Raw genomic sequence first — 27853 nt, 5'->3', positions numbered from 1 at the left:
CCGAGGAGGGCGGATCACGAGGTCAGGAGTTTGAGACTAGCCTGGCCAATATGGTGAAACCCCGTCTGTACTAAAGATACAAAAAATTAACTGGGCGTGGTGGTGCGTGCCTGTACTTCCAGCTACTCAGGAGGCAGAGGCAGGAGAATCACTTGAACCTGGGAGGTGGAAGCTGCAGTGAGCTGAGATCACACCACTGCACTCCAGCCTGGGCAACAGAGGGAGACTCCGTCTCAAAAAAAAAAAACCCAAAAAAACAAAAAGCCCTGCTGCAAAACAGATGAAAGAAAGATGTCCCTCTAACTTATCTTAGAATTAGAAAATGGGGGCGGGGCACCGTGGCTCACACCTGTAATCCCAGCACTTTGGGAGGCTGAGGTGGGTGGATCATGAAGTCAGGAGTTTGAGACCAGCCTGACCAACATGGTGAAACCCCATCTCTACTAAAAAATACAAAAATTAGCTGGGCCTGGTGGCACGTGCCTGTAATCCCAGCTACTCAGGAGGCTGAGGCAGGAGACCCAGGAGGCAGAGGTTGCAGCGAGCCGAGATTGCACCACTGCACTCCAGCCTGGTGACAGAGTGAGACTCCGTCTCAAAAAAAAAAAAAAAAAGAATTAGAAAATGGGAGGAATAAAAGTCAGAGTAGATATATGGATACAAAATTTGTATGAAAAAAGAATGAAGACATGGTAGATTTATCATATTTATTATTTCAACATTTAAAGGGATAAATAAAACCTCCTGATGACTTTCTAGAGTAATGTCATGTAGGGTTCTGAGTAAAGAACATATTTAATTTAGATTTAAAGTAAAGAATCATAGTAAACAATATATAAATATCCGACATATTTCGCTTTTTCCCCCCCTTAAGCTAGAATCATTTCATTTTTTGAGACAGGGTCTTGCTCTGTCACCCAGGCTGGAATTCAGTGGCTCGATCATAGCTCACATAGCTTCAGCTCCTAGGCTCAAGCAGTCCTTCCAACTCAGCCTCCCAAGTAGATGGGACTATAGGCACACGCCACCACGCCTGGCTAACTTTTGTATTTTTGGTAGAGATGGGTTTCTCCATATTACCCAGGCTGGTCTTGAACTCCTGGGATCAAGCTTTGGACTCTAAAGTGCTGGGATTATAGGTGTGAGCCACTGTGCCCAGCTCTCATTTTATACTTTATGTAATTTCCCCAAAAGGAACTATAGAGAAATGGCAAGTGAGGGAGAAGTGAGGCAATAGGATATGCAAGCAATAACAAAATCTTACTTTGCAGTCCATTCTGCAGAGTTTTCCTTCTTGAACAGTCAGATCTCCAGGAGCCTGCAAGAAGTGAGGTCTGAAGAATCGCTCCTGAATTGGTTCATTTTCGTCTCCACTGTCCCTTGATCTAGAACGAGGCCTTGAAACAAGAAAGATGACAGATAGATAGAAATATAGATAGTAGTTACTTCCAGACTTTTAGTCATCTGTTTTCTTAAAATACATGGGGTAATAATATGATTTCCTTATCTGATCCCTACAGCTAAGATTTACACATTAAAAAATCAGAAAAGCAAAATCTTGTTTAGTTTGGAAGTTTACTATAAATTTAATTGTCTGCCAATTGCAGGCTACTATAAATCATAAAAGGTGGAAATGGGAAAAAATGGGGTATTACATATTAACGTATTTTTCCTAAATATTTTTAAAGCTTTATGAAAAGTAGCATTATTGCTCATTTATTACCAAATCTTTTTCAACAGAAGTTACTAGAACTTTCCACTGTGATTTTTAAATTTGTAGGAAATTAAAAGTTAGTTCTGATAAAAATTCAATATATTTTTAATTAAAATTCCTTTTCATATTAAGCAGGAAAACAAATTACATTTTTAGGCAAGTTTTCTTTTGCATTAGTTATCCATATGCCTAGAGGCATTATTTTTTGCTTTAAAAAATGAGATTGTACAAATCTCCCAGATTCTGTGCATCTCTGTCACTTTTAAAGGTTGCCAGAGAAACCTTTAAGAGGAATACAGTTGAAAGTAATCGCAGGGAAGACTTAAAAGATGTTGAATACAAATTCTGTCAGTAGTGACTAGAAGATAAGTTTAAAAACACTTAACTAGGAAAAGCAAGAGTGGAACAAATGAAAGAAGCATACTAGGCTAATAATTATTAGCTTTTTAATATAGTTTACCCTTCTCCAAGTATAGATCTAATTTATGGGAAAAAAAAGCTTTCCAGGACCCACTGATATAAGGAAAGGCTTAAATGTGTTGCAGACAACAAGAAAAGCAAAGAGAATAATGCAAGACAATGGACCTAATCCTGTATATGCTATGTTTATACCCAAAGATACAGGCTAGCATCCTGTGAATAGGTATTGCCATGATGAAGTTAGAATTAAATTTGCACATGCTCTGGTGCCAGAACTGTCTTCCAAATGTTGAACAAAAGTCTGTGTGGATGCAGTCACACAAGGAGGTATAGACACACCACTTGTTTGATGTTTACTCAGTTTTCCTGCCTACTCTCTGTGAGCTAACTATGTATTCTCTTCACTAAAGGAGTTTGCACCTATGGCCTGTAATTTAGACTCAGGACTATTTGAGGATATTCTGTCTATAAAATATCTAAACAGGCCAAGTTGACAGGATGGTTGACTTACTGAATTTTTTTTAAGTGCAAATGTGTTACTAAGAAGTAATAATCCTTTCTCTATCTCTGCCTACCATTGTTCCATCAGTGTCCTTGCATAGACTCAGAACTACTAGGAATGGAAAGCATCTCTATTGCTAGCAGATATCTGAGTATTTAAAATGTGACAGATCTTACCTACAAGATTTGTAGTCTAATGGTCTTATGTTTTGAACTAAGTGGCTGAAAAATGAACATTAATAAATGAGCTGATTTTAAGAAACCCAGTGGTAATAGCTTTTAATGTGTGTGTCCACTCACACAGCTGTTGGTTACAGAAGTTTGGTTTCCAACATTTGTGTACCATTTAGTAGTATTTTCATATGCCATTTAAAAGTGCTGAGTCTTGATTTATTTGTCTATAAAATATGTCTATTTAACAAACTAATAGTATATGTGAATGGGCTTAGCACACATTAGCGAATGTTTGTTCCCATTCCCTTTCTGCATCGCAAGGGAGCATAATAATCAAGGAGCCACAGGCTTCAGGTTTGCATTCCTATTCTATCTTCCAGTTATGTTTACTTTTGTGGTCATATGATGATTCTAATAGTACTACATTTATAGTAATAAATAAAATAATGTAACACTTCTGGGAAGGAACATGTTAAATACCTTCTGACATGAGGATGGCCTGAGGGAGACCGGGGACTTCGACCTCTTTGGTTGACAGCCTGTACCATTAGCCGTCCAGTACAACTGATGCGGCCCTGTAGAAATATCAGGAAATAAATGATTTGCTATTTAAAACTATTAACCACTAAGCACTATCATGCCTACTGTCCTATTCTCTATAAGACATTATTTCATTAAAAAATTCAGTATGCCATTTGAGTAATGACTAACCCTTTTCAGAAAAACACTTTCCCTGTGAGTTAAGTGCCTCAGTAAAACTATTTTTACTTGAAGAACTTGAAGGTGACAAGGTCTTTTTTTGGAACTCTTAAATAAGCTTTACTGTTTTATCTAGGATGGTATTTAAAATGACAACCCTTGATTAATTGTAACCTGCAAAGGTCTCCGTAACACATGATGGTGAATTGTAAAATATAGCAGGAGGACATCAGTCTCTTGTGAAGATTCCATTTTCATGGTCATCTACCAGCTGTAGCCAATTCTGAAATCAAACCTAGATGATTTCAGTTTTCTCTTTTTAGTAATATACTAATTATAGTAATATACTAATTAAATGTTAGTGGCTGGCCGGGCACGATGGCTCATGCCTGTAATCCCAGCACTTTGGGAGGCTGACGCAGGTGGATCACGAGGTCAGGAGTTCGAGCCCAGCCTGGCCAATATGGTGAAACCCCGTCTCTACTAAAAAAATACAAAAATTAGCCGGGCGTGGTGGCATGCACCTATAGTCCCAGCTACTTGGGAGGCTGAGGCAGAAGAATCTATTGAACCCGGGAGGCGGAGGTTGCAGTGAGCTGAGATGGTGCCACTGCACTCCAGCCTGGGTGACAGAGCAAGACTCTGTCTCAAAAAAAAAAAAAAAAAGTTAGTGGCACCCCTTCCCCAAACCATACATTAAAATGAGCATGATAAAATGAGTGTTATGTAAGAAGTATGCGTGGGATGATAAGGAGAGCTTCATGACTAAATGAAGCCATGTTCTCATGAAATGAACATATTTGAGATTTAAAAACCAGAAGCAGTTAAATACCTAAAATATGTGGGTCATATGATAAGGGCCTATGTAATTTAAAAAACCTATATTTTGTTCTCTTAAATTTGTCAATTGAAATTTTGATGGGGTGGTGGGGTCGGGGAGATAGCCAGAAGTTGGTTAATGGATACAAAATTACAGCTACATAGGAGGAAAAAGTTTTAGTGTTTCACAGCACTGTAGGATAACAATAATTTATTGTGTATTTTCATATAGCTGGAAGAGTGGATTTTGAGTATTTCCAACACAAATGATAAGTGAGGTGACAGATAAGCTAATTACCATGATTTGAACATTACACATTGTATACATGCTTTGAAATATCACACTGTACCTCATAAATATGTATAATCATTGTGTCAACTAAAAATAATAAAAGCAAAAAAAGAGTTTGATAAACGCTGTCATATGTGAACAGACAAGTAATACTCAGGGCACCCAGATGGCATGGATAAGCCACACATTGTTACTTTGGTTTTTGTTTCAGCTCTTTCTCTTAATTTGTTTTTTTCACTGTTACCAGCAGAGTAGCAAAAAAGATGATTTTTCTCCTTCACTCTCTCAGAAGAATGAGAAGATGTGCTTCTAAATTGTGATGACTGCCAAAGGTAACAGCAAGAGAGGAAAAACAAGAAGCAGATGTACCATCAATGATTAGACTTAGTGAGTTCTAGCTCAGAGTTGATGAGAAGCCCTCATGCACTTACACTCAGAATAAAATTCTCCCATTGGCTGTCATTTTTATTGCAAGCTGCCTATAGAGACAGGTAACAGAAGCTGCAGTGTTCTGTGTGTTTTGAAGAACTGCTTTCCAAGTGTGAGTAGACTGGAGTGGGGGTCAGGGTGAGGGCACTAGTGGAGGGAATGCAGAGAAAAATCCCATAGCAAGAGTGAAGGGCAGGACTCTAACTGCGGGGGTTCTCTAGGTCTCCTAAAACCTGGACTTCTTTAGGGCTATAACCACCCAGAAAAGGCAAAGACACATAGGAATGTAATACAGACAGAAGAAGGAGGAATTACCAAAGAGAGGTCATCACAAAGAAACAAACATAACTAGTTTTATACCACTACATATGTGACTCCCTCTGGCATTCACGGTGTTTGCTATTGAGGTCACAGTTAAAACACTGTGTTTCCTGAAAATTTCCAAGGAGACATGAAGTCTAACATTATGAAGGAGAATTATTTCTAGCTCAGATTAACTGTACCTGAAGCACAGGCCACTTGATACAGATTCTTATGCTAAACTCTTGGCAAACATTTGGGATTCCCTAAACTAGCCTGAAATCTAAAAATTAATTTCATCCAACTTCTCCAGATCTGTACTTGCTGTAGAAACTCTAGATGCAACTTGCTTAGAAGAGCCCCATCGTGAACTATCCAACTGATGCATCATACAGGATAACACATGAACACTTAACATTAATGATTCTTTTTGGAGGTTGAGGACAAGGAAGTGTGTGTATTGTTTTACACAAATAGCTTCAATTGTCCTGATGTGGGATATGGCTTCCTTATTATGTGCTTTGCGGCTTCCATGATGAAATGCTTATAATTTGGATATATCCTTCCTTGTGATATGAAGCTCAGAAGATCCATGGTAAGTTAAAATGAACTAATCATTTATGCGGTTAGAAAAAGATATAATGTAAGTTAAATTCAGACTTAAACTTGAATTTGGACAAGGAGGTATGGGTTGTTACAAACAGTCAAACAAACACACCTCACTAACCTGGATTTGAGTGCTGACTTTTCCTAAAACTTTGAGCAAATCACTGAATTTGTTCAAGCCTTTGTTTCTTCTTCTGTACAAATAGGGATGCTACATATATCTCTCACAAGGATGTTTTAGGGGTTAAATGATGTAACCTAAATGCTCTTATAAATATCAAATGGTATGTGACATCATAAATTATCATTATTAAATTCCTCATAGCTGGTACTGTGTTATCATGGGTCTGAGACATTATGCATGGACATGCATCAAGATGGTTTTTAGGAGCCCCAGCAGCTTGGCGGACCCCAGCAAGAATTTCCATGTGAATATACTTTACATGAGGTATATGCTTACCTCCTTCTAAAATTCTTTCATATTTAACCAATATCTCCCCTGCCACTTAATGCTCTTAATCCTGGAATGAGCCTTAAATACCTTCGTATGGCATTCAGTAGCTCTGGAATCAGTCTAAGTTTGTAAACCAGTTCTGCTGTCCCTTACAGGTGAGTGACTTTAGGCAGGTAACTTAATCTTTCTAAGTTTCCTTCTCTGTAAAACAAGGCCATATAATTAATACCTAATGGGTTCTTATGAAGATGAAAGGCATTAATACTTGTAAAGCACCTGGCAGCATTGTGTTTTGCATGAAGCCAATGCTCAAAATGTTAAATTATTGTAGCACTCACTATGGATATAATTATAATAACCAGTTTTGAGGCATCCTTTAGAATTGTTAATGTAATGGAATTTTATTTTTCTTGGTATTAGAATGTAATTTACTCCAAAGGAAAAACAAAATACCTTTGGCATAGGAGGCAGACTATGTGGGAAGCAGATTAGCCTTTTTAACTTCTGCTGGTGCTTGAAAGGTGCTAAGCACAATCATACTGAAATGTACTTGTTAGTGTGATGGCTGCATTTGATGTGGAGGAGGAAATATGCCCTATTCAGCTCTAAACAGATCCTTGATATGCTTAGCCTGCCTCTTCCTCCCCTCTCAAAAAAAAAAAGTAAACAGGTTGGCATACTACTCTGGAAAGGTCACACATTTCTACACTGTTTTCAGGGTTTTTGCTGCTACTGCTTAGAACCATATATACAAATATTGCCACAGAATATTTCCTTAACTTCCCAAATTTAAGAAAAAGGAATAGTTATCATTTGTAATCTCTCTATTCTGATACCAACCTGCACTTCTGAACATGAAAGGGGAAGGTGTGGTCTTCAGGAGGCAGAATTATTAGTTTGATTTATACAGTGTTATTGGCTAAATATATTACTAACCAATACATAACCAGGAGCATTTAGAGAGCATCCAAACTAAGAAGTTATATAATTTTGTCGTTTTTGTTTGGGGGAAAAAAACCCCCAGAGTTCAGTGAAGCTTTTTTGAAAAGATGCCTTCCATGTGCATAATAGAAAATTCAGGTTTTTAAGTCTGAACATACTATTTTTGACAAAGGTCATATAGAATTAGCAATGTGATTTTAATAATAATATGCCTATTAACCCTGGTAATCATAGTTAGTAGGCTCTGATGCACATTAATGCTGCTGCATTTGCTTTTATTAATTTTCTCATTTCTATCTGCTTTACTATGAACATAAGAATAATGGAAGGGAATGTTTAGAGTGAAGCTTGAAATGAGCCAGGAAACCTTATAATGCTAAAACAAAACACAAGCAACAAACTAACATTTTATATTTAACTCAGTTGTGTGTTACTTTTCTATTCCAAAATAATCCACAGAGTTTAAAGCTTATATTACAAATAAGTTTGAATTCTTAAAGTGATTCTGTATTAAACATCCAGCTAGTAAAGATTATTTCATACCTTGTGCAAGGCCAATTATTTATGTAATATGGAAATAACATTTATATTTCAGAGTTTATGAAATTTAACTTGTGGCACACAGGTCTTCATAAAAGCTTGCCACTTGTATACATAATGCAGTTTGAGGAAACATCAGGCTGCAAAATAGCCATTCCAAAATCCAAGTGCAATACAAAGTAACTTAGCAACACAACAAAACAAAGTAAAACATTCGTGTTTAGATGTAGTTGTTCTTAAAGATAGGATTAGAGTCTAAAATAAACTGTATTTGTGATCCTCATTTTGGCATTCTCTTTGGTGTAACTGCACAGTCACTCATTATTTTGCTAAACTATGTGATTGCTTTGGTCTCTTATGAATTGCTTGAGCTACACACATCGAGTGTGATACACAGCCCAGTATATGTTTAGAGCTGTGTGTTCTATCCCAAGTAGAATTTGGATGCAGTCAACAATATCTAATGTTTTTCTAATTCCCAAAAGATTAACCCAGGTGGAAAAATATCATATTCTATAAAATATTCTGCTGAACTTTAATATTTTCCTCCCTCCTTGGTTCTCACCCTTCTCTTGGCTGCTTTCTGTAATTATTTTCCACTGCTCAGGAGAGCTCTACCGTCTGTGTTTCATTACTGAACTAATTTTTCCACTCTAGTCTTCCTCTTTTCCTTGGTTATTTCATATCATCTGGGCTACAGTGTACTAGAAAACATACATGTATTCTCCCTTTCAAACCCAAATACTTTTTTTTCTAAACCCAAATAACTTTAAAATTTCAAAATTTAAGGTAACTAAAGGGCATTAAGGAAGTAAGGAGTCAACTTCAGTTTTCTGTCAACTACACTTTATGCTTTTGGGATTACTATATCTTGAAAGATTTAGCTATTTTGAATTTTTTTTCACTGCCTTTTATGACATGACTATTTAAACTCATGTCTTAATTCATAAATTATAAGAAAAAAGTTTTAATATACAGTAATAGATGTTGTAAAGCTGAGATTCTAAGAGCATTAAACATTTCCAGAATGGCATCCTTACAGCAACAAATGGTAACTTATGCCAAGAGTTAGGTAGAAAAATGGTGTGTCACTGGTCATGGTTTAAATGCCACTTTGTTTTTCTAATGGATAGTGAAGTTCACTCCAATTTTTAAGTGATGACTCACAGAACTTATATCTGCCATATTTGGACATACCAGTTACTGAAGCCCCCAAGACAGAAAAGAAGGGGTTTTACTCTTGGAATTAAAATCAACTAGGCGACATGCTCAGAAGCTTGGAACAAATACTACTACTGCTAAGTGGCATAAATATCAAAATTCTCTCACAGCAATTTCAGTGGGATATATACATTTACACACTGAGGCCTAGACTTCATGAGTTTCCCTTCCTTTTGCCTGTCTTGGGTTATTTAGGTAAAGAAGACTCTTAGCTCTACCCCTTAAGATGTTGGGAGTGTCAACTGATCTTTGGAGTTGGTTGGAATACTATACTAGGTAGTGTTAGAAACTGGTCTGTTTACTGTGATGCTCTGGGTTCTTTGAATCTTTTTTTTTTTTCTCCTTTTGATAGACCCAGAGTAGTTATTTTACCGTTGGCTGAAATCACAGGTTGGACAGGATATTCTATTAGGAGGGCTGTTCTTGGTCCACTTCTCATTGCTTTGTCTTCTCTCCAAAGGGTAGAGCAAAGAACCAGAGAGGGTTAACCATGGGGCTCAGCCTGGGATTTGCAAAGCAGAGAATTCTGGGGCCTGGAATGAGGGCAGTAACCACTGTCTTTTGGGGCTTCTCTTGGCCCTGAGGGTGCTGAGAGCAGAGAGCAGCTTCCCAGCTTCATGTGTGGCTGATGTCAGCTGTGCTATGGGTGTGGCCGTTCTCTAGCTCACAGCTCCTCCACCCAAGCCCACAGCTGTGGCAGTTGTGGCACAGCCACATCTGCTGCCTAAGTCCTTTCCCATGGAGGTGATAAAATGGAAAAGCCAGGAGGTCAGAAGACCACACAGCAACAACATACTGGGTAGAAATTCCATCCCAAATTGACTTGCTTACTTTCTGACAGTACTGTGGGAACGGAGTACCTAGACACAGAACTGATCCTTTACATCTGGTTCCACAGGCTTCTGTTGTAGGCCTGTTGCTTTAAGATGGGGTAGTTACTGTCTCTGAATTAAAATAATGACAATAACTAGCATTTATTGAAAGCATAGCATGTGCCAGGTAAACTGAATGCTTTTTACATGTACTATTTAAATCTGTATTATTATTATTATTATTATTATCCTCATTTTACGAGGGAGGAAACAGGCACAGAGAAGTTAAGTGACTTGCTAAGGTCACACAGGTAGTGAGTGGCAGAGCTAGAATTCCAGCTGAGGTTGCCTGATGCCAAAGTTCATGCTCATAACCCCTGTACTGCATGGCCTGCCGGCCTCATCCTAGGTTTTTCAGTATCATCAGTGTTGCCCTACAATCTTGGTATTTGTAGTAACATTTCTTTTTTATTTCCTTCCTTTCCTTTTTTTTCTATGTTAACAAGGGTTTCTTTTTTTTTGGCATTATATATTGGGCTTTGGGTAAGATTACATTTATTTTCTAAAAATTTATTTTTGGCTAATGGCAGTGGCTCACGCCTGTAATTCCAGTGCTTTGGGAGGCTGAGATGGGAGGACTGCTTGAGCCCAAGAGTTCTAAGCTGCAGTGAGCCATGATTATGTCACTGTACTCCAGCCTGGGTGACTGAGGAAGACCTTGTCTCTAAATGAATAAATAAAAATTTCTTTTTTATTCTAATTGACAAATTATAATTGTATATATTTGTGGGGTACAATGTGATATTATATGTATGTAATATGGAATGATCCAAGGGAGATTTTCAGCAGCTCACCTTCATCTAGTGACTTCATAATAATTTGTCAAGAGAGTTTAAATGATTGGAGACTACTGACCCCCAAGGCTGGCCTGCTGTCTTAAACTCTGCACACTGCCATTGGCCATGAGCACTGAGTCAGTCCTTCCTCACTGAGAACTTTTCCACATGTAAAAATGCATTATTATAATTTGAGGAAGACACTAAGCGGACTCACAATTGCAGTTTTACGTTTATGTTCTTTTGTTCTATAAAATGGCTTATTCCAATAACAATTTAAAACATGCTAAGAAAAATGCCTTGAAATTAATAGCAGGTTCCCAGTGTTGGCAAATACGTAAGGACCACAGATAATTCCATCCCATAATATACCCCAGCCTTTCTAGGGCAAAAGAGGAATAAATGACCCAACACGAAGAAAAATTTTGGATTTTGTCAGTTCTCCACCATTTTCTTAAACAGGCAGAAAACTAAACTAAAAGCTAGAATTTGTTAATGTCAAGGAAATGCACTGAAAATATAATAAGGAAAAAAGAGGCCGAGGCAGGTGGATCACCTGAGGTGAAACCCCGTCTCTATTAAAAATACAAAAAATTAGCTGAGCGTGGTGGTGCTGAGGCAGAAGAATTGCTTGAACCCAGGAGGTGGAGATTGCAGTGGGCTAAGATCATGCCACTGCACTCCAGCCTGGGCAACAGAGCAAGATTCCATCTCAAAAAAGAAAAAAAAAAAAAGAAAGAAAAAAAAGCAAGTTCCGCTTTTGTTTCTTCATATATATCAAATATGAACACAAACATTAAAATGCAACTTCTTAATAGTGATTTAGACTTTTTCAGGGTGATGGTCATGTATTCATTGATTAAAACATTTAGAACTTTAAGAATGTGCATTAATATAGAAGCTTTTCATTAACAGTGAAGAGTTTGCTGTGCTCTATCACAACCTGATTAGCTGGATAATCTGTTTTCATTCTGATCTTAATATTATTGCAGAAAAATATATTTATATGACCATGGAATATTAGAATATAATAAACCTTGAATAAACTTTATTTATTTATTTATTTAGAAACAGAGTCTCAGGCCGGGTGCAGTGCCTCACACCTGTAATGCTAACACTTTGGGAGGCCGAGGCGGGCAGATCACGAGGTCAGGAGATCGAGACCATCCTGGCTAACATGGTGAAACCCCATCTCTACTAAAAATAAAAAAAATTAGCCGGGCATGGTGGGTGCCTGTAGTCCCAGCTACTAGGGAGGCTGAGGCAGGAGAATGGTGTGAACGCAGGAGGCGGAGCTTGCAGTGAGCCGAGATCGCGCCACTGCATTCCAGCCTGGGCGACAGAGCGAGATTCCATCTCAAAAAAAAAAAAAAAAAACAACAACAAAACAAAAAACAAAGTCTCACTCTGTCAACCAGGCTGGAGTGCAGTGGTGCAGTCTTGGCTCACTGAAACCTCCGCATCCCAGGTTCAAGTGATTCTCATGCTTCAACCTCCTGAGTAGCTGGGATTACAGGTGCCTACCACCACACCTGGCTAATTTTTGTATTTTTAGTAGAGACAGGGTTTCGCCATGTTGGCCAGGCTGGTCTCAAACTCCGGGGCTGAGGCAATCCACCTGCCTCAGCCTCCCAAAGTGCTGGGACTACAGATGTGAGCCACTGCACCTGGGCCAGAAACTTTAATTAAAAGTTTGTAGTGTCATTAAAATTATTTATATAGTTTCTAATGCTAAATATTTTCTTCAAAAGAAATAATATGGAATGATATAAATAGATCAGAGATTCTAAAAAGATGACTTCTAGAGAAAACTGCTCATTTTACCATGCCTTTTTTTTCTTTTTAAAAGTGTGTTATTTATACTACTTTTGCAGACTTTAGTAAAACTACCTGTCATACATTGAGCTCTTAAGGTACAAAATAACTTTTTACTCATTTTTGTATCCCCTATATCCAGCATAGTGACTAAAATGTATAACATAATAAAAAAGAATTTGCAGGCTCGAACTGGCAACATGATACCCAGCAGACTCCTATTAAATTCTAAGAAGGCAACTGATTTTTTGACCCTAAGTCTAAAGGCAAATACAAGAGAAAACATTTTGATGAAAACTGATAAACCTGAATGCTATCAAAATTATCATTTGTCTACATTTGCACATTAAATCCCACTGATGTGTTTCTTTTAAAATATTTTACTTTGTTGAGTTTTTCTTATACAGCCTATGCATGCCACTCACTCTTTTTCTCCTTTATTTTCTTCATGTAATCCTACCTGAAGTTATATTATTTGTTAATTGCTTATTTTTTACCATAGGACTTTGTCCAGTCTACCACTGCAACCCCATCACCCACATAGAAAGTGTGTACATATTAGACCCTTAATAATATTTGTGGAAGGAGTAGAATAACACCTGATGGAATAAATAAGTATTCATGAAACAAAGAATCTTTCTATCCTCTGAAACCAAGATGGATGTAGAATTTGGAAAAATAGTTTCATAAATCAAAGAAACTTCTTAACTTCACCTTTTAAATAGTTCCTTTGTCCAATCAAATGCCTGTAAGCACTAGACAAAGAACTGAGCCCAGACCTATACCCTTCTTTACCTGAGGGTTTGCAGCCATAATTGTATAATTCCCATCATCATCTAGGGTGGAGGCTGTGGTATGGAGGGAGCATGTCCCATCGAGATCTCTTTGAACGGTGTAGTGATCACTCTTTGGAGAGATCTGCTTCCCATCTTTAAACCAATAGATCTGTGAACAGAAACAAAGATTAAAGATTAGGAGTTTGTGTATTCCTACTCTATTTGGAGAACTGAAAATAGTAACAGTGTGGTTTGCAGAGCTGATCTGAGTTTTCATGTTAAAATGTTAAACCAAATACCTGACTAAGGAATTGATTTTTCACTGAAAAAAGGCAGGTAACAATTTAAATTCTATTTGAATTTTTAAATTATATATCTTCCTTTTGTTTTTAAAAATATTGCACTTACATTCATATATTATTTATATGAAGGGATATATTGAATTTTGGCAATGATTATTTCTATGAAGTGGCATTACTTCATGGCATTCATAGAATGCCATTATTTCTATGAAGTGGCCTTCTATGAAGGCCATTTTTCTTTTTGCTTCTTTCTTTTTTCAAATGTACCAGCAATTAAAATGTATTGTTTATAAAATAAAGGTAAAAAGGTTGTTTTGGAGAACAAAAGCAGACCCCAAACTCTAATCATTTCACTGAATTGTGTTTGACAAATAAAAGAGGTTGGTAGGGAGGGAGGTGATGACTAAGGGTTGGTGATGGGTGGAATACTACTGCTTTATTTCTGGGCCAGGAAGCATATGATCAAAGGTTAAATGTTTTTCACCTATCCCCATTATGTTAAAGAAAACACAGTAGTATTGAAAAGTATAATAATTTTCAGATATGTAACTTGGGTTGATAAAAAATTAAATGTGGGCCAGGTACAGTGGCTCATGCCTACCTATAATCCCAGCACTTTGGGAGGCTGAGGAGGATTGCTCAAGCCCAGGAATTCAAGACCAGCCTGGGCAACATAGTAAGACCCAAAAAATAAAAAAATTATCTGGGTGTGGTGGTGTGCATATCTATAGTCCTAGCTATTTGGGAGGCTGAGTCAGGAGGATTGCTTGAGCCCAGGAGGTTGAGGCTGTAGTGAGCCATGATCATGCCATTGCACTCCAGCCTAGGTGACTGAGGCCCTGTCTCAAAAGAAACAATGTAAAAAATAAAAGTAAATTTTGATTAAATACAATATTTTTAAGTAGTCCAAAGGGTCCTCCTTCCTTCCCTCACTTTTAAACAAAACCAGTTGTCCATGGATGTCCGAGTTCTAAGGTTTTGTTTTGTTTTGGAGACAGGGTCTCGCTCTTTTGCCCAGGCTGGAGTGCAGAGTGCGGTGGTGCAGTCTTGGCTCACTGTAACCTCCGCCTCCCAGGTTCAAACAATTCTCGTGCCTCAGCCTCCAGAGTAGCTGGGATTACAAGTGTGAGCCACCATGCCTGGCTAAGTTCATTATTATTTTCGATTTAAGTTATGAACAACACAGTTGAAAGATAGGCCCATCATAATGAATCACAGTGCCAACAGCCCTAACATGGCTGAGATGCTGAATTAATAGCTACATCACCCCACCTGCAGACTTATTAGATAAGCAAATAAACCTTTCCTTTTTTAAGCCACAGCAAGTTCTTTGTTGTCATTTTTTGTTCCTTGCAGCCAAAAGTATTCCTGATTCCTAACAAAACAACTATACTTTAGACCCTTTAGTTGTTAAAACAAACTTCTTCCTTAATATAAATCAGTATGTAAATTGGTAACATAAACTGACATTCAAATTCAACTGTCTGTCAAAGTATTTGAATCTGAAAAATCTTTTTGAAACCTGCATTCTAAGAAAGGAAAAGACCAGAAATATATAGCACTAAATAAATGGATGAATTATCAGGATATGACTGCTCTAACTTTTCAAACTCGTATTTTTCAGGTAGCTCCAAATTTACAGAAACTATATTATGTATTAAACTCTAGAATCTAAAAAGTAATCACCAACTAGACTAATAACTTTCAGTTGTAAAACTTAAATTATGTAAAGTATCATACTTCATAATTATTTTACTTTTTAGTAGTTGACTTTCTTTTTTTAGATGAGTCTAGCTCTGTCCCCCAGGCTAGAGAGTGCAGTGGTGTGATCTTGGCTCACTGCAATTTCTGCCTCCCGGGTTCAAGTGAATCTCTTGCCTCAGCCTCCTGAGTAGCTGGGATTACAGGTGTGCGCCTCCATGCTCAGCTAATGTTTGTATTTTTAGTAGAGATGGGGTTTCACAATATTGGCCAGGCTGTTCTCAAACTCCTGACCTCAAGAGATCTGCCTGCCTCAGCCTCCCAAAGTGCTGGGATTCCAGGTGTGAGCCACTGTGCCTGGCTATGGTTGACTATTTCTGATGGAAAAAAGAAGCTGTAATAAGTATACAATTTCTTCCCTTTTGCATTCTTGCCACAATGCCAGTTCTTGAGTTATTTCTTTAATCATATTTTTCACCTCCATTATACTTGGCATACAACTTTCAAATAAGATCTAAGAAATATTTCCAAAATTTTACCAAGCCTACTAATGGAGGGAGAAATTCGGGAGGGCACAAGCATGAGAACAGGGTAAATCAGAAATTATTTTCAGTCTTCCTATGGCTCAACTAGAACAAGCATGTCAAGGGAGGAATAAAATATTTTTAAAACATAAGCCTAAAAAAACATGTATTTCTTTAAACATGAATATTCCATACTTTAACAATCCTAATGTAATTTATATGGCATATGCCAAAGTAGACCTTTAATAAATGAGAGAGGGAAGAAAACAATGAGAAGGAGAATGAAGGTTGAGGGAGAGGAAGGAGGGATGAAAGAATAACATTTAACAATGAAAAGTTTAAACAATTAAGTCCCTTCTAGCTGTGAAACATTTAAATTTATATTAGGAAAAAAGTACAGTCATATTAAAAACAAAAGCCCATCTTTCATGTTAATGTAGTATTCTATAAGAATCAATAATCTTAGAATTTGATCAGTGATCTTAAGCCTTGTGTAAGGTTTGAAAGTAATATGGAATCTTTTTGTGAATATCTTGGAAGTTCAAGATATAATTCCTTATTGAATTTCGTTCATAAACTACAAATTTATTTTTAATACATGCGTTTGATAACATGTTGTGAATACACAGTTGTTAACGCAGATTATGCCAAGAATATTGTAAAAAGTTTTCTATAACAATGGAGTTTATTTTAAAAATCCCATTTTATTAGGAAGTATATAGGGTTTGAAAATTCAAGGCTCTTTTCTTTGATCTTTGACTTTGGCATTGCAATTCAGTTTTAAGAAAAGAATATGATGGTAAAACTTGCCATGGTGGGAAAACAAAACAATGCCATGGAGCTATAGGAAATTAACACCTAAAAGTGTCAGGTATTTTTTTTATCACTTTTCCCTCTTTCATTTTATGCCACTATTAAGCTTTTTATTTCATTGAGTACATTGCTCTATGCTTATTTTATAAATTTGTATTTTTTGGCACTATCTTGTTCTTTCATTATAGTTTCCATTCTTTTTAAAATTGTTTCAATCTTTTTAAAGTTATTTTAGAGGTTACTTAAGATTGTTCAATATTGTGCAATACTTGGCTTTCTGTTTTTCTGTTTCTTGTACTATTGACTCTTAATATGGTTTGGATGTCTGTCCCCTCCAAATCTCATGCTGAAATGGGATTCCCAGTGTTGGAGGTGGGGCCTGGCGGGAGGTGACTGGATCATGGGGGTGGATCCCTCATGAATAGTTTAGCACCATCCCCTTGGTGATAAGTAAGTTCTTGCTCAATTAGTTCACATGAGATCTGGTTGTTTAAAAGTCTGGGACCTCCACCACTTCTCTCTCTTGCTCCTACTCTTGCTGTGTGATTCACCTTTTTCGCCTTCGCCTTCACCATGATTGTAAGCTTCCTGAGGCCTCACCAGGAGAAGATTCTGGTACTACACTTCTGTATACCATGCAGAACTGTGAGCCAGTAAAGCCTATTTTCTTTTCTTTTTTTTTTTTTTTTGAGACGGAGTCTCACTGTTGTTGCCCTGAGCTGGAGTGCAATGGCGCGATCTCGGTCACTGCAACCTCCACCTCCTGGGTTCCAGCAATTCTCCTGCCTTAGCCTCCCAAGTGGCTGAGATTACAGGCGCCCACCACCAAGCCCAGCTAATTTTTGTATTTTTAGTAGAGATGGGGTTTCACCATGTTGGCCACGCTGGTCTCGAACTCCTGACCTCAGGTGATCCACCCATCTCGGCCTCGCAAAATGCTGGGATTACAGGCATGAGCCACCATGCTTGGCCAATAAAACCTATTTTCTTTATAAATTACCCAGTCTCAGGAATCCCTTTATGCAAAAACGGCCTAACACAACTCTCCTCATGGTTATTTCTTCACATATTATTACCTTTATATAAGGCAACTTTTTGCTTGCTTCTAAGAATTTTAATCATCCAGCACTAAATTTCACATTTCTCAGCTTTTGGCTCCCTATCATGTGACAGTGTAGTTTAGGGGTTTTAATTTTTTCCCTTTTTTAATTCTTTTCACTCAAGCTCTAGGGAAAAGTGTACTCCTGTTTACTGCCTTGCTGGGCTAGTAAACAGTTATTCTAGTCCTTCCTTTAAAGATAGGGCAGCTCCTTATCCAGCATTTCCATATGTTTGTATGGAGAGAGCTCCCATCCAGGTCATCCTAGTCCTGCATGGTATCAGAATTTGTCATTATCCGTTCTAAACAATATTCTTCACCCCACCTCCCTCTGTAAATATTAATATAAGCAGCCTTGGTTTTTTGATTAAAGATTGGAAGTTTTTACAACCAGTGGTGAGCATTACTTGTCTGTATGGTACAGAGCACTGGGTTCATATGCAGGCCTGGCCACTCACCAGCTCTCTGACCTTGGAAACTCACCTCACAGAACTCAGTTTAGTTATTTGTGATTTGGGAATAACAATGAGGAATAAATGATATAGGTATGTGAAGATCTCCCTGTTAGTTATTCTCTACTCTATTCTTCAAACCCAAACTCCGCTCCCCCCACCACCTTTTTTTGGTTTCTAATGCCTCCTGAAGATGGCCCAGAACTTAAGAATATTTAAAACCCTTTATATCGTGGGTATTGAGAAAGATCATTTGTATCTCTTTCTCCTACCGGCATGCTATATTTTGGAAGCTAAACCTTTCCTCAGAGAATGACTCTTAAAAAGCCTCCATCTCCCAGCTCACCTTTGGCTTTGGATTTCCAGCCACTCTACATGTGAAAGTTACTGGCATTCCCTCAAAGATCTTGTAATGTTTCAGCTTCATCTCAAAGAATGGTGCCATTCCATTTTCCACAGGCACATCTCCATACTGAACTTCATCACCTGATTCATCCACAGGAGACCTTTCTAGCCTGTACTCTATTTCACTGATGAGTCTCTGTTCACAGCTGGAGACTTTGTATTCCTGAATCAAGGAAAGTTTAAGTTAGCAGACTCAATCCCTTCTGACAAAGTGTCAAGTCTATCCCTGCCCCCCAATAAGGCCCTAGAAGACAGTGATATTTTTACCATAGAGCTTAAAAACACAGTCTGAGCCCAATTCAATTGCATATGAAACAAAAAACATCTGGAAGTGAGTTTATGTGGTATTTCAGATTGTCTTCAAGTCCTATCATCCAAAAAGAGGGGGGTAAGAAAGATGAATTTTTTTTCCCTTCTTTTCTCTCAGGCAAGGGGAAACAAGGGGAAGGAAAGAAAAAGGCAAAAGCAAAGCTATGTATTCCTAAACTGTTGATAACAATAAAATATAATGGAACGCTGATTTCCTTCTGTAGGGTAAAAGCTGATGCAGGGTGGTGCATCTCTCCACATAGTACATGTGGCAAGCAGCTGCCATATTATATACAATTATAGTAAAAGAATAATAGAAAAAATGGTACTAGAAAAAATGGTAATAGAAAAAATAGTAAAAGAATAATAGAAAAGAAAAGTTTGTTTTTTTTTCCCCACCTCTAACAATCCCTGCCTTGCAAGGGCCTCCTCCTCAGCTCTGCAGCTGTTAGGAACCCACCATCTTTAGAAGAAAAAACAGGACTGACAGTCTAGCCAAAATTTTGCTTTAAAAAAAAAAACAACCCATCAACATTCCTGTGGTGATTAAGGTGGATCCTACAATTTCCTTGCCTACAAAGTGCACTAAAGGCCAGGTACAGTGGCTCATGCCTGTAATTCCCAACACTTTGGAAGGCTGAGGTGGGAGGATTGCTTCTGGCCAGGAGTTTGAGACCAGCTTGGGCAACAAAGTGAGACCCCATCTCTACAAAAAATTAAAAAAGAACAGTAGCTGGGCATGGTGGTACATGCCTGTTGTCCCAGCTACTTGGGAGGCTGAGGTGGGAGGATCACTTGAGCCTGGGAAGTCGAGGCTGCAGTGGGCCGTGATTGTGCCACTGCACCCAAGCCTGGGCAAAAGAGTGAGACCCTGCCTCCAAAACAAAAAAGTGCAATGAAGACAAGGGAGTCTATGTAAATATTCCCTATTTAATATTAAATGAAAGATAATTTTAACTATGTTTTCTCTTAAAGAAGTTACTCAGTGTTTAAAAAACAAGTTTGTTGGTTTGAGGGAAGAAATACGACAGTATGAATAAAACTGCAAGAGTTATACCACAAGTTGTTTTGCTTCATCTAATTACTATCAAATTAATCCCCTGAAGAATTAGCACTTTTGTTCCCCATAGAAAGGTATATATAACACATGAAAAATTTTTCTTGATTTAATGTTCAGAGTATCCACTAATGACACAATTAAATTCAAGTCGGAGGCCAGGCACTGTGGCTCATGCCGTATTCCCAGCACTTTGGGAAGCCAAGGCGGGTGGATCACCTGAGGTCAGAAGTTCGAGACCAGCCTGACCAACATGGTGAAACCCCATCTCTGCTAAAAATACAAAATTAGCCAGGCATGTTGGCATGCACCTGTAATCCCAGCTACTTGGGAGGCTGAGGCAGGAGAATCGCTTGAACCCAGGAGACAGAGGTTGCAGTGAGCCGAGATCACACCATTGCACTCCAGCCTGGGCAACAAGAGCGAAACTCCATCTCAAAATAAATAAATAAATAAATAAAGTAAAAATAAATAAATAAATTCAAGCTGGTAAATACATGACAAGAAAACTCATGTTGCAGTAATTTTGTGTATCTGATATTAAATGAAACAGACACTGGTCATTATCATTAATATATGGCAGAAAAGATAGAAACACACGTAAAACAGGAAGAACAGAAGAAAACAGACACAGTGAAAGACTGGAAGGAGAAGAAAGGTGAAAAGCTTAACCTTTTGACCATCCAGAGGACTCCCTACAGAAGCATGAGGAGAACCAATGTCCTGTAATGGTAGAAAAAAAGATGTGAAGACTAATAATAGAAATAATAAGAATGCAGCAAGATTTCCAATTTTCCTTAAGTGAAACTTTTGTGCTAGCAATATGCATTTGGTAGTAACGGTACTGTGAGTACTCACACAACCATTCTGCTTTTCACTTTTGGTACAGGACTCCATAAATCACATGATATATCCAATACTTTATTTTAAATAGGCTTTGTGTTAGATGATTTTGCCCAACTGTAAGCTAATGTAAGTGTTGTGAGCACATTTAAGATAGACTAGGCTAACCTAAGATGTTCAGTAGGTTAGGTGTATTAAATGCACTTTTTTTTTTTTTGTGAGATGGAGTCTCGCTCTGTCACCTGGCTGGAGTGCAGTGGCACGATCTTGGCTCACTGCAACCTCTGTCTCCCGGGTTCAAGCGATTCTCATGTCTCAGCCTCCATGCGTAGCTGGGACTACAGGCGCACGCCACCACACCCGGCTAATTTTTGTATTTTTAGTAGAGACGGGGTTTCACCATGTTGGTCAGGCTGGTCTTGAACTCCTGACCTCAGGTAATCCACCCGGTCTTGGCCTCCCAAAGTGCTGGGATCACAGGCGTAAGCCACTGTGCCCCGCCTTAAATGCACTTTCAACTTACAATATTTTCAACTTATAATGAGTTTATCAGGACATAACCCCATACTAAGTTGAAGAGCATCTGTATATATGTGAAAGAAGATAAAGAGATAATATTTTCTATTTTATTTTGACTAGATATTAAGACTAAACAGTTGATCTTTGAACAACACAGGTTTGAACTGCATGGGTCCACTTATATATGGATTTTCTTCCTCTTCTGCAACCCCTGAGATAAGCAAGACCAACCCCTTGTCTTCTTCTCTTCAGACCACTCTAATTTAAGACAATGAGGATGAAGACCTTTATGATGACCCACTTCCACTTAATGAATTGTAAATGTATCTTCTATTCCTTAAGGTGTTCTTTGTAACATTTTCTTTTCTCTAGCTTACTTTAAGACTACAGTCTATAATACATATAACATACAGAATACGTGTTAATCAACTCTTTGTTATCAGTAAGGCTTCTGGTCAACAGTAGGCTGTTAGTTAAGTTTTTGAAGAGTCAAAAGTTGTATGTGTGTTTTTTGTTTTGTTTTGTTTTGGAAACGAAGTCTCACTCTGCTGCCAGGCTGGAGTGCAGTGGTACAACCTCAGCTCACTGCAACCTCCACCTCCCGGGTTCAAGCAATTCTCCTGCCTCAGCTTCCCGAGTAGCTGGGACTACAGGTGTGCGTCACCACACCTGGCTAATTTTTGTATTTTTAGTAGAGACGGGGTTTCACCATGTTGGCCAGGATGGTCTTAATCTCCTGACCTCGTGATCCACCCACCTCAGCCTCCCAAAGTGCTACAATTACAGGCATGAGCCACTGCGCCCGGCCATATGTGGGTTTTTAACTGTGCTTGGGGTTGGTCCCCCTAACTCCCGTGTTGTTCAAGGGCCAACTCTAATGGGAAATATTCACTAGTTATTTCAGACAATGTCAGCGAAAATGTGTTTCTCCACACAAAATTATTTTGCATAAAACATAGGATAGGAAAATGGAAAGGTACTGGAAAGGAGAATAATCAAGAAGAAGAATAAAAAGAACAGGTATCACTGATGGAAGGAATTCTGTCAGTCACTTAACATAGTATGTGCTCAATAAAAATTAGCTGTGAGGTTGACTGATGATATTAATACTGCTTTTCTGTGACTTGCCTTCTACTTTCCACAGAACTCATCCCAAGAACAGTATCCATAAGGAAGATGGAAAAGGGGGACAGAATAAATGTTACCCTAAGAAGTCCAGAGCAACATGGTACCTGATTAGCTGTTTCCTCTTCCGGCTCCTGAATATTAAAGACAGTTGCACTGTCAGCACCTAGCAGTCGACGAGCCATTCTTTCTTCGTATGTTAACCTCTAAACAACATAAGTCACAAAAAATACAAAATTAGAAAAAAATCACAAATATGTATTGCCCTATGAAAAAGAGTAAAAAACAACACACTTTCATGATTTTCTGTAAGTGTTCTCTCTCCAGCTTCAGATACCTGCATATTTCTTTTTCTTGCTTCAGTTGTTCTACCTTTTTACCTCCCTTTCTAGTACTAATGGCCTAATCCAGAGAGCCACCAATTGGTACAGCACAAATTTAAAGTGAGCAATAAGCGACAAGGCAGAAACCACACAGAAAAGATTTGTCATGTCCTTAATGAAAAACATGGAAAAAAAGATATTTAAACAGCAAAATACAATTTAAAAGAAATGTTATTTTTATAGCCATCCATCAGCTTCAGAACACCCAAGTCAGCTCTAATACTGACTGAAAGAAAAAACAAAGATACTCAAAAGGAGAATAAACTGACTAAAAAAAGAACAGGTATCGCTAATGGGAATAATTCTATCAGTCATTTAACAGTATGTGCTCAGTAAATGTTAGCTAAAGGAAGATTTGGATGAGCTGGCAGTGATGGGGTTCTTACCTCTAAGAGCATTTCCCAGGCTGCTGTGTAATGTAGGGGATTGGCGGCAACTATTATAATCCACAGAGAATGATGCACATGGCTGAATTAGCAACAGGATTACACAAGACACTTGCCAAAGCTAACAGCCTCAATTGACTTGACTCAGAAGCAGACTGCTTGCCCATCAGGCAAAGAAAGTGGTAGTGTCCTTGCATCTCGCAGCTAGCACTTTGGAATTGGCCCAAACCGTTTTACCTATGCCATTCTTATACATAAGAAATGCCGGCATTTTTGTGTGACTGTTGGGGTGATACCTGCTCTTGAATACTCATTCTAAAGTGCCTTAGACTTACAGGTCTGGAAGGAACTTTCAGATACCACCTGCCTCATTGGGAGCATTTTATAAGCAAGTGTTTGATTAGAAATAGAGAATAATTGGTAAGGCAGAATCTAAAAAATGTACAGAAATTATTTCAGATAAACTTCCAAACTTCTGAATATAAATGCAAATTCGATTGGAAGCTCTCTAATCAGGAAAATATGTTGGGTAAATTTACAATTTCCAGTAATTGCTGATCTCAATCCCAGCTGAAACCAGGAAGTGAAACAAGTCAAGTGCCAAATGACAAATAGTCCTGCAGTTCAAATTATTTCACTTAATAAAGAAAGGTCAGAGGACAAGAAGAGGCAGAGGTAGGAGTCTGAGGGCGGCATGAAGCATCTGAGTCCACTATGTTATTAAATTAATTTTCTCACACCTATTAAAAAATCAGTGAATTCAATTTTCAAAGAGAGTCTTAAATACCTGATCTCTTAAAAAGCTTCCCTAATCTTTTCATGGAGAATTGTAACGCATCAAAGGCAGGCCTGGAGTGATTTTCACTCTGTTCCTTATAAGCAGAAATATCAATTTCATATCTATTCCTTCACCAGAATGCACCTGCTACCACTAGAAGCCAAATATACTTCACAGTTTTGTTTCTAAGTCACTATGCCATCTGGCTATAAAAGCCCGTGTCTACAGACACCAAAGATAAGAAAGAGAATGATATATAATATTAGGAAAAAGTTGGTTGAGAATCCCATTTTCTAAAAAGGGAAACCTTACTTGTCATTTTAAGCTCTCAAATGTGGATACCTGTGGAACTTACTGTGAATGTTATTCACTGCTAAACAGATGAATATAAATATACATACAATATATATAATGTGGGTTGACCAATAGCTTAAGGAAGTCTTACCTTAACCAAGAGAATCTTAGTTCATAAGGAACATTGACATAGACAGCCAAAAAGAAAAAAAAAAAAGCTGGAGTGATGCCTTACCTGGCTTGAAAAAGTTCCCATATGTATTTATTTTAATCTTTTAAAAGATTTAGTTGACAGAGCCAGGGAAAACTTCCAGAGTATGTACATTTACACATGCAATCACTTATTTCAGGGAGAAAATATTTTCCTCTTGTGAAAATCTTCTATACTCAGGGAAATGAGTAACTAACACAAAACTTCATTCAAATTTTAATCTTTCTTAATCAGATTAAGATACCCTAATAACTAAAATCAGCATTCAGCACCCCTCCTCTGCTCTCCAGCTTTCAAGTGTGGTCTGTTCTCACAGTTTTACTTATCAATGTTTGATAATTAAAATTCTCAGAAAACATAATTATAGAGAGCTTTCTACTCTGAAAAAGGTGTCTGAAAGGGAGATTTTATACAAAAAGATCCTTGTCTTGTACTTAAGAGCCAGGCAAATTTTTCCAGTGACAATTCCTTAATAAAGCTACAGAAGGTTCCTCTCCTTTACCTGGTAAGTCTTATTTTCTAGATTTGCTTTTCCAATCCCCTTAAAATATTCTGGAAATAGTATTTTAAAAAGAAAAGAGTATTTTAAAAGGATAGCATCAACAAAAGAGATGAAAAAACAAACAAAAACTGATGAGGAAAGACTTAAATCCAGTGGAGAAAACATCTTATCTATATATTTTACCAAATCTATTTAGGTACTCTACAGTTCTGCAGCTGTAAAATAATTATTTTTTCCTACAGTTTAGTTATCTTGCTCTAACAAACCAGAACAAGATTTTGGAACAGCCTTTACTCTTTCAGATGCTGAATTAATATCTAGTAGTAGTCTGGGAGAAAAGAACAGAACTTCCCCAATGGTTTCTCTAGTAGATTTGTGTGCGTGTGTAAGTAGTACATACCATGGAAAACAAATTCTCTTTTTGATACTTTCATTGCAGTTCGCTGTTTCTGGGTAGATACAAACCATTCCAAAGCGCACCTTCTCCATCCCTCCCCAACCCTATCAGCCAGAATGGAATCCCTGTGTTCCTTTTTTTTTTTTTCTTTTTTTAAATACCATTGGCATTGCTCATTTGTTCCTCTCCCAACCAGATATCTGCCCTTCCTTCTTCCTTTCTTTCCCACTTACTCTCTTCACTCTTAGAAAGGTTTTATGCATAGGAGAAAGCAGTGAAGACTGAATAGAAGGAAGGCCTTTCGTTTCCTCTTTTGTCTTTGGATTCAAATCCTAATATCAAGAGAAATGTTGAGATTCAAGGGTAATAAAATAATGTGGCTGTGTGCAGTGGCTCACATCTGTAATTCCAGCACTTTGGGAGGCCAAGGCGGGCAGATCGCCTGAGCTCTGGAGTTTGAAACCAGCCTAAGCAACATAGGGAGACTCTGTCTTTACAAAAATAAAAAATTAGCCAGGCATGGTGGCATGTGCCTGTGGTTCCAGCTACCCAGGAGGTTGAGGTCACAGGATTGTTTGAGCCTGGGAGGTCAAGGATGCAGTGAGCTGTGATGACACCATTGCACTCCAGCATGGGTGACAAAGTGTGACCCTGTCTCAAAAATAATAAGAATAATAATGATGATGATGTTGTGGACAAATATCAAGAACCTAAGTCTTAGAGAGAGGAAGAAAGGTATGTGGGTAGCTAACATTCCAAGTCCAGGTCCCACATCTATCAGTACCGGCTGGCCATTGTTCAGGAGGTCCTCCTTGAAGCGAAGTTTTCGTTCCAGGTCTTGAATAACAGCATCCTTTGTGCCTTGAATTTCCTCATCGGAGGCTATTCTAGCAGTTCTACTGGCCTTCTTTGGAAATCCTCTGCAGGATAAAAACACAAGGCAGTATAGTTAGTTGTCAGGCATATAAATCCAAGTCAAACGTTCAAGTCCAACAAAGACAGTGCAAGGTGTCAGCATGTCACTCCCACTATTTTTTATGCTACATCTATTGCAACTATGATGGAAAGAACCATGAAAGCTGGTTCAGGTAACACTAATTGGATCCAGGTTTCAGAGAAGGTTCACATACATTAGGGGAGTATGCCTTAGTGGGTAGGTAGATGCCAAGGATGGGGAAGGCCTACATTTTAGTCTTAGCGAGGCGGCAGCATAAAGTGAAAGAATGATATGATTTGTAAGTAGAGCTAGGTTTAAAATCTGACTCTATCTCGTATTAAGTTTGTAACCTTGGGCAAGTTTTAAAAAAATATATACCACATATGAATGTTGAGAGGTTGAAAGAGAACGTATTTCTATCATACTTTTATTCAGTCTTCTAGTGCTTTGTAATCATTATTCAACAATAGTGCCTAGCCCATTTGAAATCAATATTAAGTTTGTTACCTTCCCTTCCATCCCCTTATATCCTGATTTGATTAGGGTAGGCCAATGTTATTTGAGGTCTATTTTATACAAGAAGGCTCTGGGAGGTCTACAGGTCCTGCTGTGCCTGGTGTCTCAAAGCCTCCTGAACTTCTCGTGAGCCCAGGGCTCTTAGGACAGGTGATATCTCACTGCCTCTTTCCTTCCAAAGGCAGCAACAATGACCTGAGCTGTGTGAGCCAAGGGTCATTGGTGCTGGATGCTTGAGGGGTACAGAATCACTTCTGTTGGTGCCTTAAGCAAGTTGCTTCCTATTTTTCTTCCTCTTCCCTCATAGGGCAGCGGACAAAAATTAATGAGAAATAGAATACTAAGCAATGGGGAAATGAATTGACCTATCGCTACCCATGTCAACAAAGCTGAACTTCAAAAACAAAGTTCCGGTGAAAAAAAGCAAGTCACAGAAGAATATATATGATATACTTGTATTTATAAACAGGCAAAAGCAAAACAGCCCCCTGCTACAGCAGTGGTTCTCAAGGTGTGGTCCCTGGACCAGCAGCATTAGCATGACCTGAAGTTGTTAGAAATGCAGATTTTTGGCATCACTCCAGACCTACTGAATCACAAATTCAGAGTTGGGGCCCAGCAATCTGTGTTTTAACAAGTTGTCTAGGTGTTACATGCAAAAGTTTTAGAAAGAAACTGAGGGGAGCATACATACATGGTAAAACCATGAAGAGAAGAGAATGATTAACTCAGAAATTCAGGGTAGCAGTTACCTCTCAGGGAGAGTAATGGATGCAATTGGGGAGGGTCAAATGGGGGCTTCAAAGGTACTAGAAATGGATAAGAATTTCATTTTATTAAGGTATACGTATAAATTGTATATACTTCCTTATTTATATTACATAGTTCATGATAAGATATTTCTAAGTTTAAAAAGTTGACTGCAGGCCGGGTGTGGTGGCTCACGCCTG

General features: G+C 38.2%; 2 protein-coding genes across 25 annotated transcripts in view; one reads left to right on the top strand and one right to left on the bottom strand.

Annotated features, from left to right (window-relative positions):
- The window catches only part of PALLD (palladin, cytoskeletal associated protein), a 435321-nt gene that overhangs the window by 11088 nt on the left and 396380 nt on the right, over positions 1-27853 (bottom strand). For 9 of the 18 annotated variants that reach the window (XM_063809156.1, XM_063809153.1, XM_009448560.5 and 6 more), the window contains 7 exons: positions 26235-26370; positions 22607-22705; positions 20685-20735; positions 18588-18809; positions 13370-13519; positions 3290-3384; positions 1265-1397 (listed from right to left, as the gene is read on the bottom strand). In XM_063809156.1, the coding sequence (XP_063665226.1) occupies positions 1265-1397; positions 3290-3384; positions 13370-13519; positions 18588-18809; positions 20685-20735; positions 22607-22705; positions 26235-26370 (886 nt within the window). The remainder of the gene's footprint in view (positions 1-1264; positions 1398-3289; positions 3385-13369; positions 13520-18587; positions 18810-20684; positions 20736-22606; positions 22706-26234; positions 26371-27853) is intronic. The other 9 variants (XM_063809157.1, XM_003310570.6, XM_063809155.1 and 6 more) reach the window with 2 other exon arrangements.
- Positions 1-27853, top strand: part of CBR4 (carbonyl reductase 4) — a 158656-nt gene that overhangs the window by 105922 nt on the left and 24881 nt on the right. For 2 of the 7 annotated variants that reach the window (XR_010156367.1, XR_008547799.2), the window contains 2 exons: positions 21532-21691; positions 22519-22798. The exons of 1 other annotated variant lie outside the window; for it this stretch is intronic. Coding sequence is in view for 2 of the 6 variants with exons in the window: in XM_009448558.4 (XP_009446833.2) it covers positions 22519-22610 (92 nt within the window). In the remaining 4 variants the exon portion in view is untranslated. Of the gene's footprint in view, positions 1-21531; positions 21692-22518; positions 22799-27853 lie in introns of those variants that run through there. 4 more of the 7 variants (XM_009448558.4, XM_016952493.3, XR_001717274.4 and 1 more) reach the window with 3 other exon arrangements.

This window comes from Pan troglodytes, chromosome 3 (assembly GCF_028858775.2).
Source record: "Pan troglodytes isolate AG18354 chromosome 3, NHGRI_mPanTro3-v2.0_pri, whole genome shotgun sequence".
In the NCBI taxonomy this organism is placed as follows: domain Eukaryota; kingdom Metazoa; phylum Chordata; class Mammalia; order Primates; family Hominidae; genus Pan; species Pan troglodytes.
The sequence above is the reverse complement of the archived record's forward strand: the minus strand, read 5'-3'. Positions and strand labels throughout refer to the sequence as shown.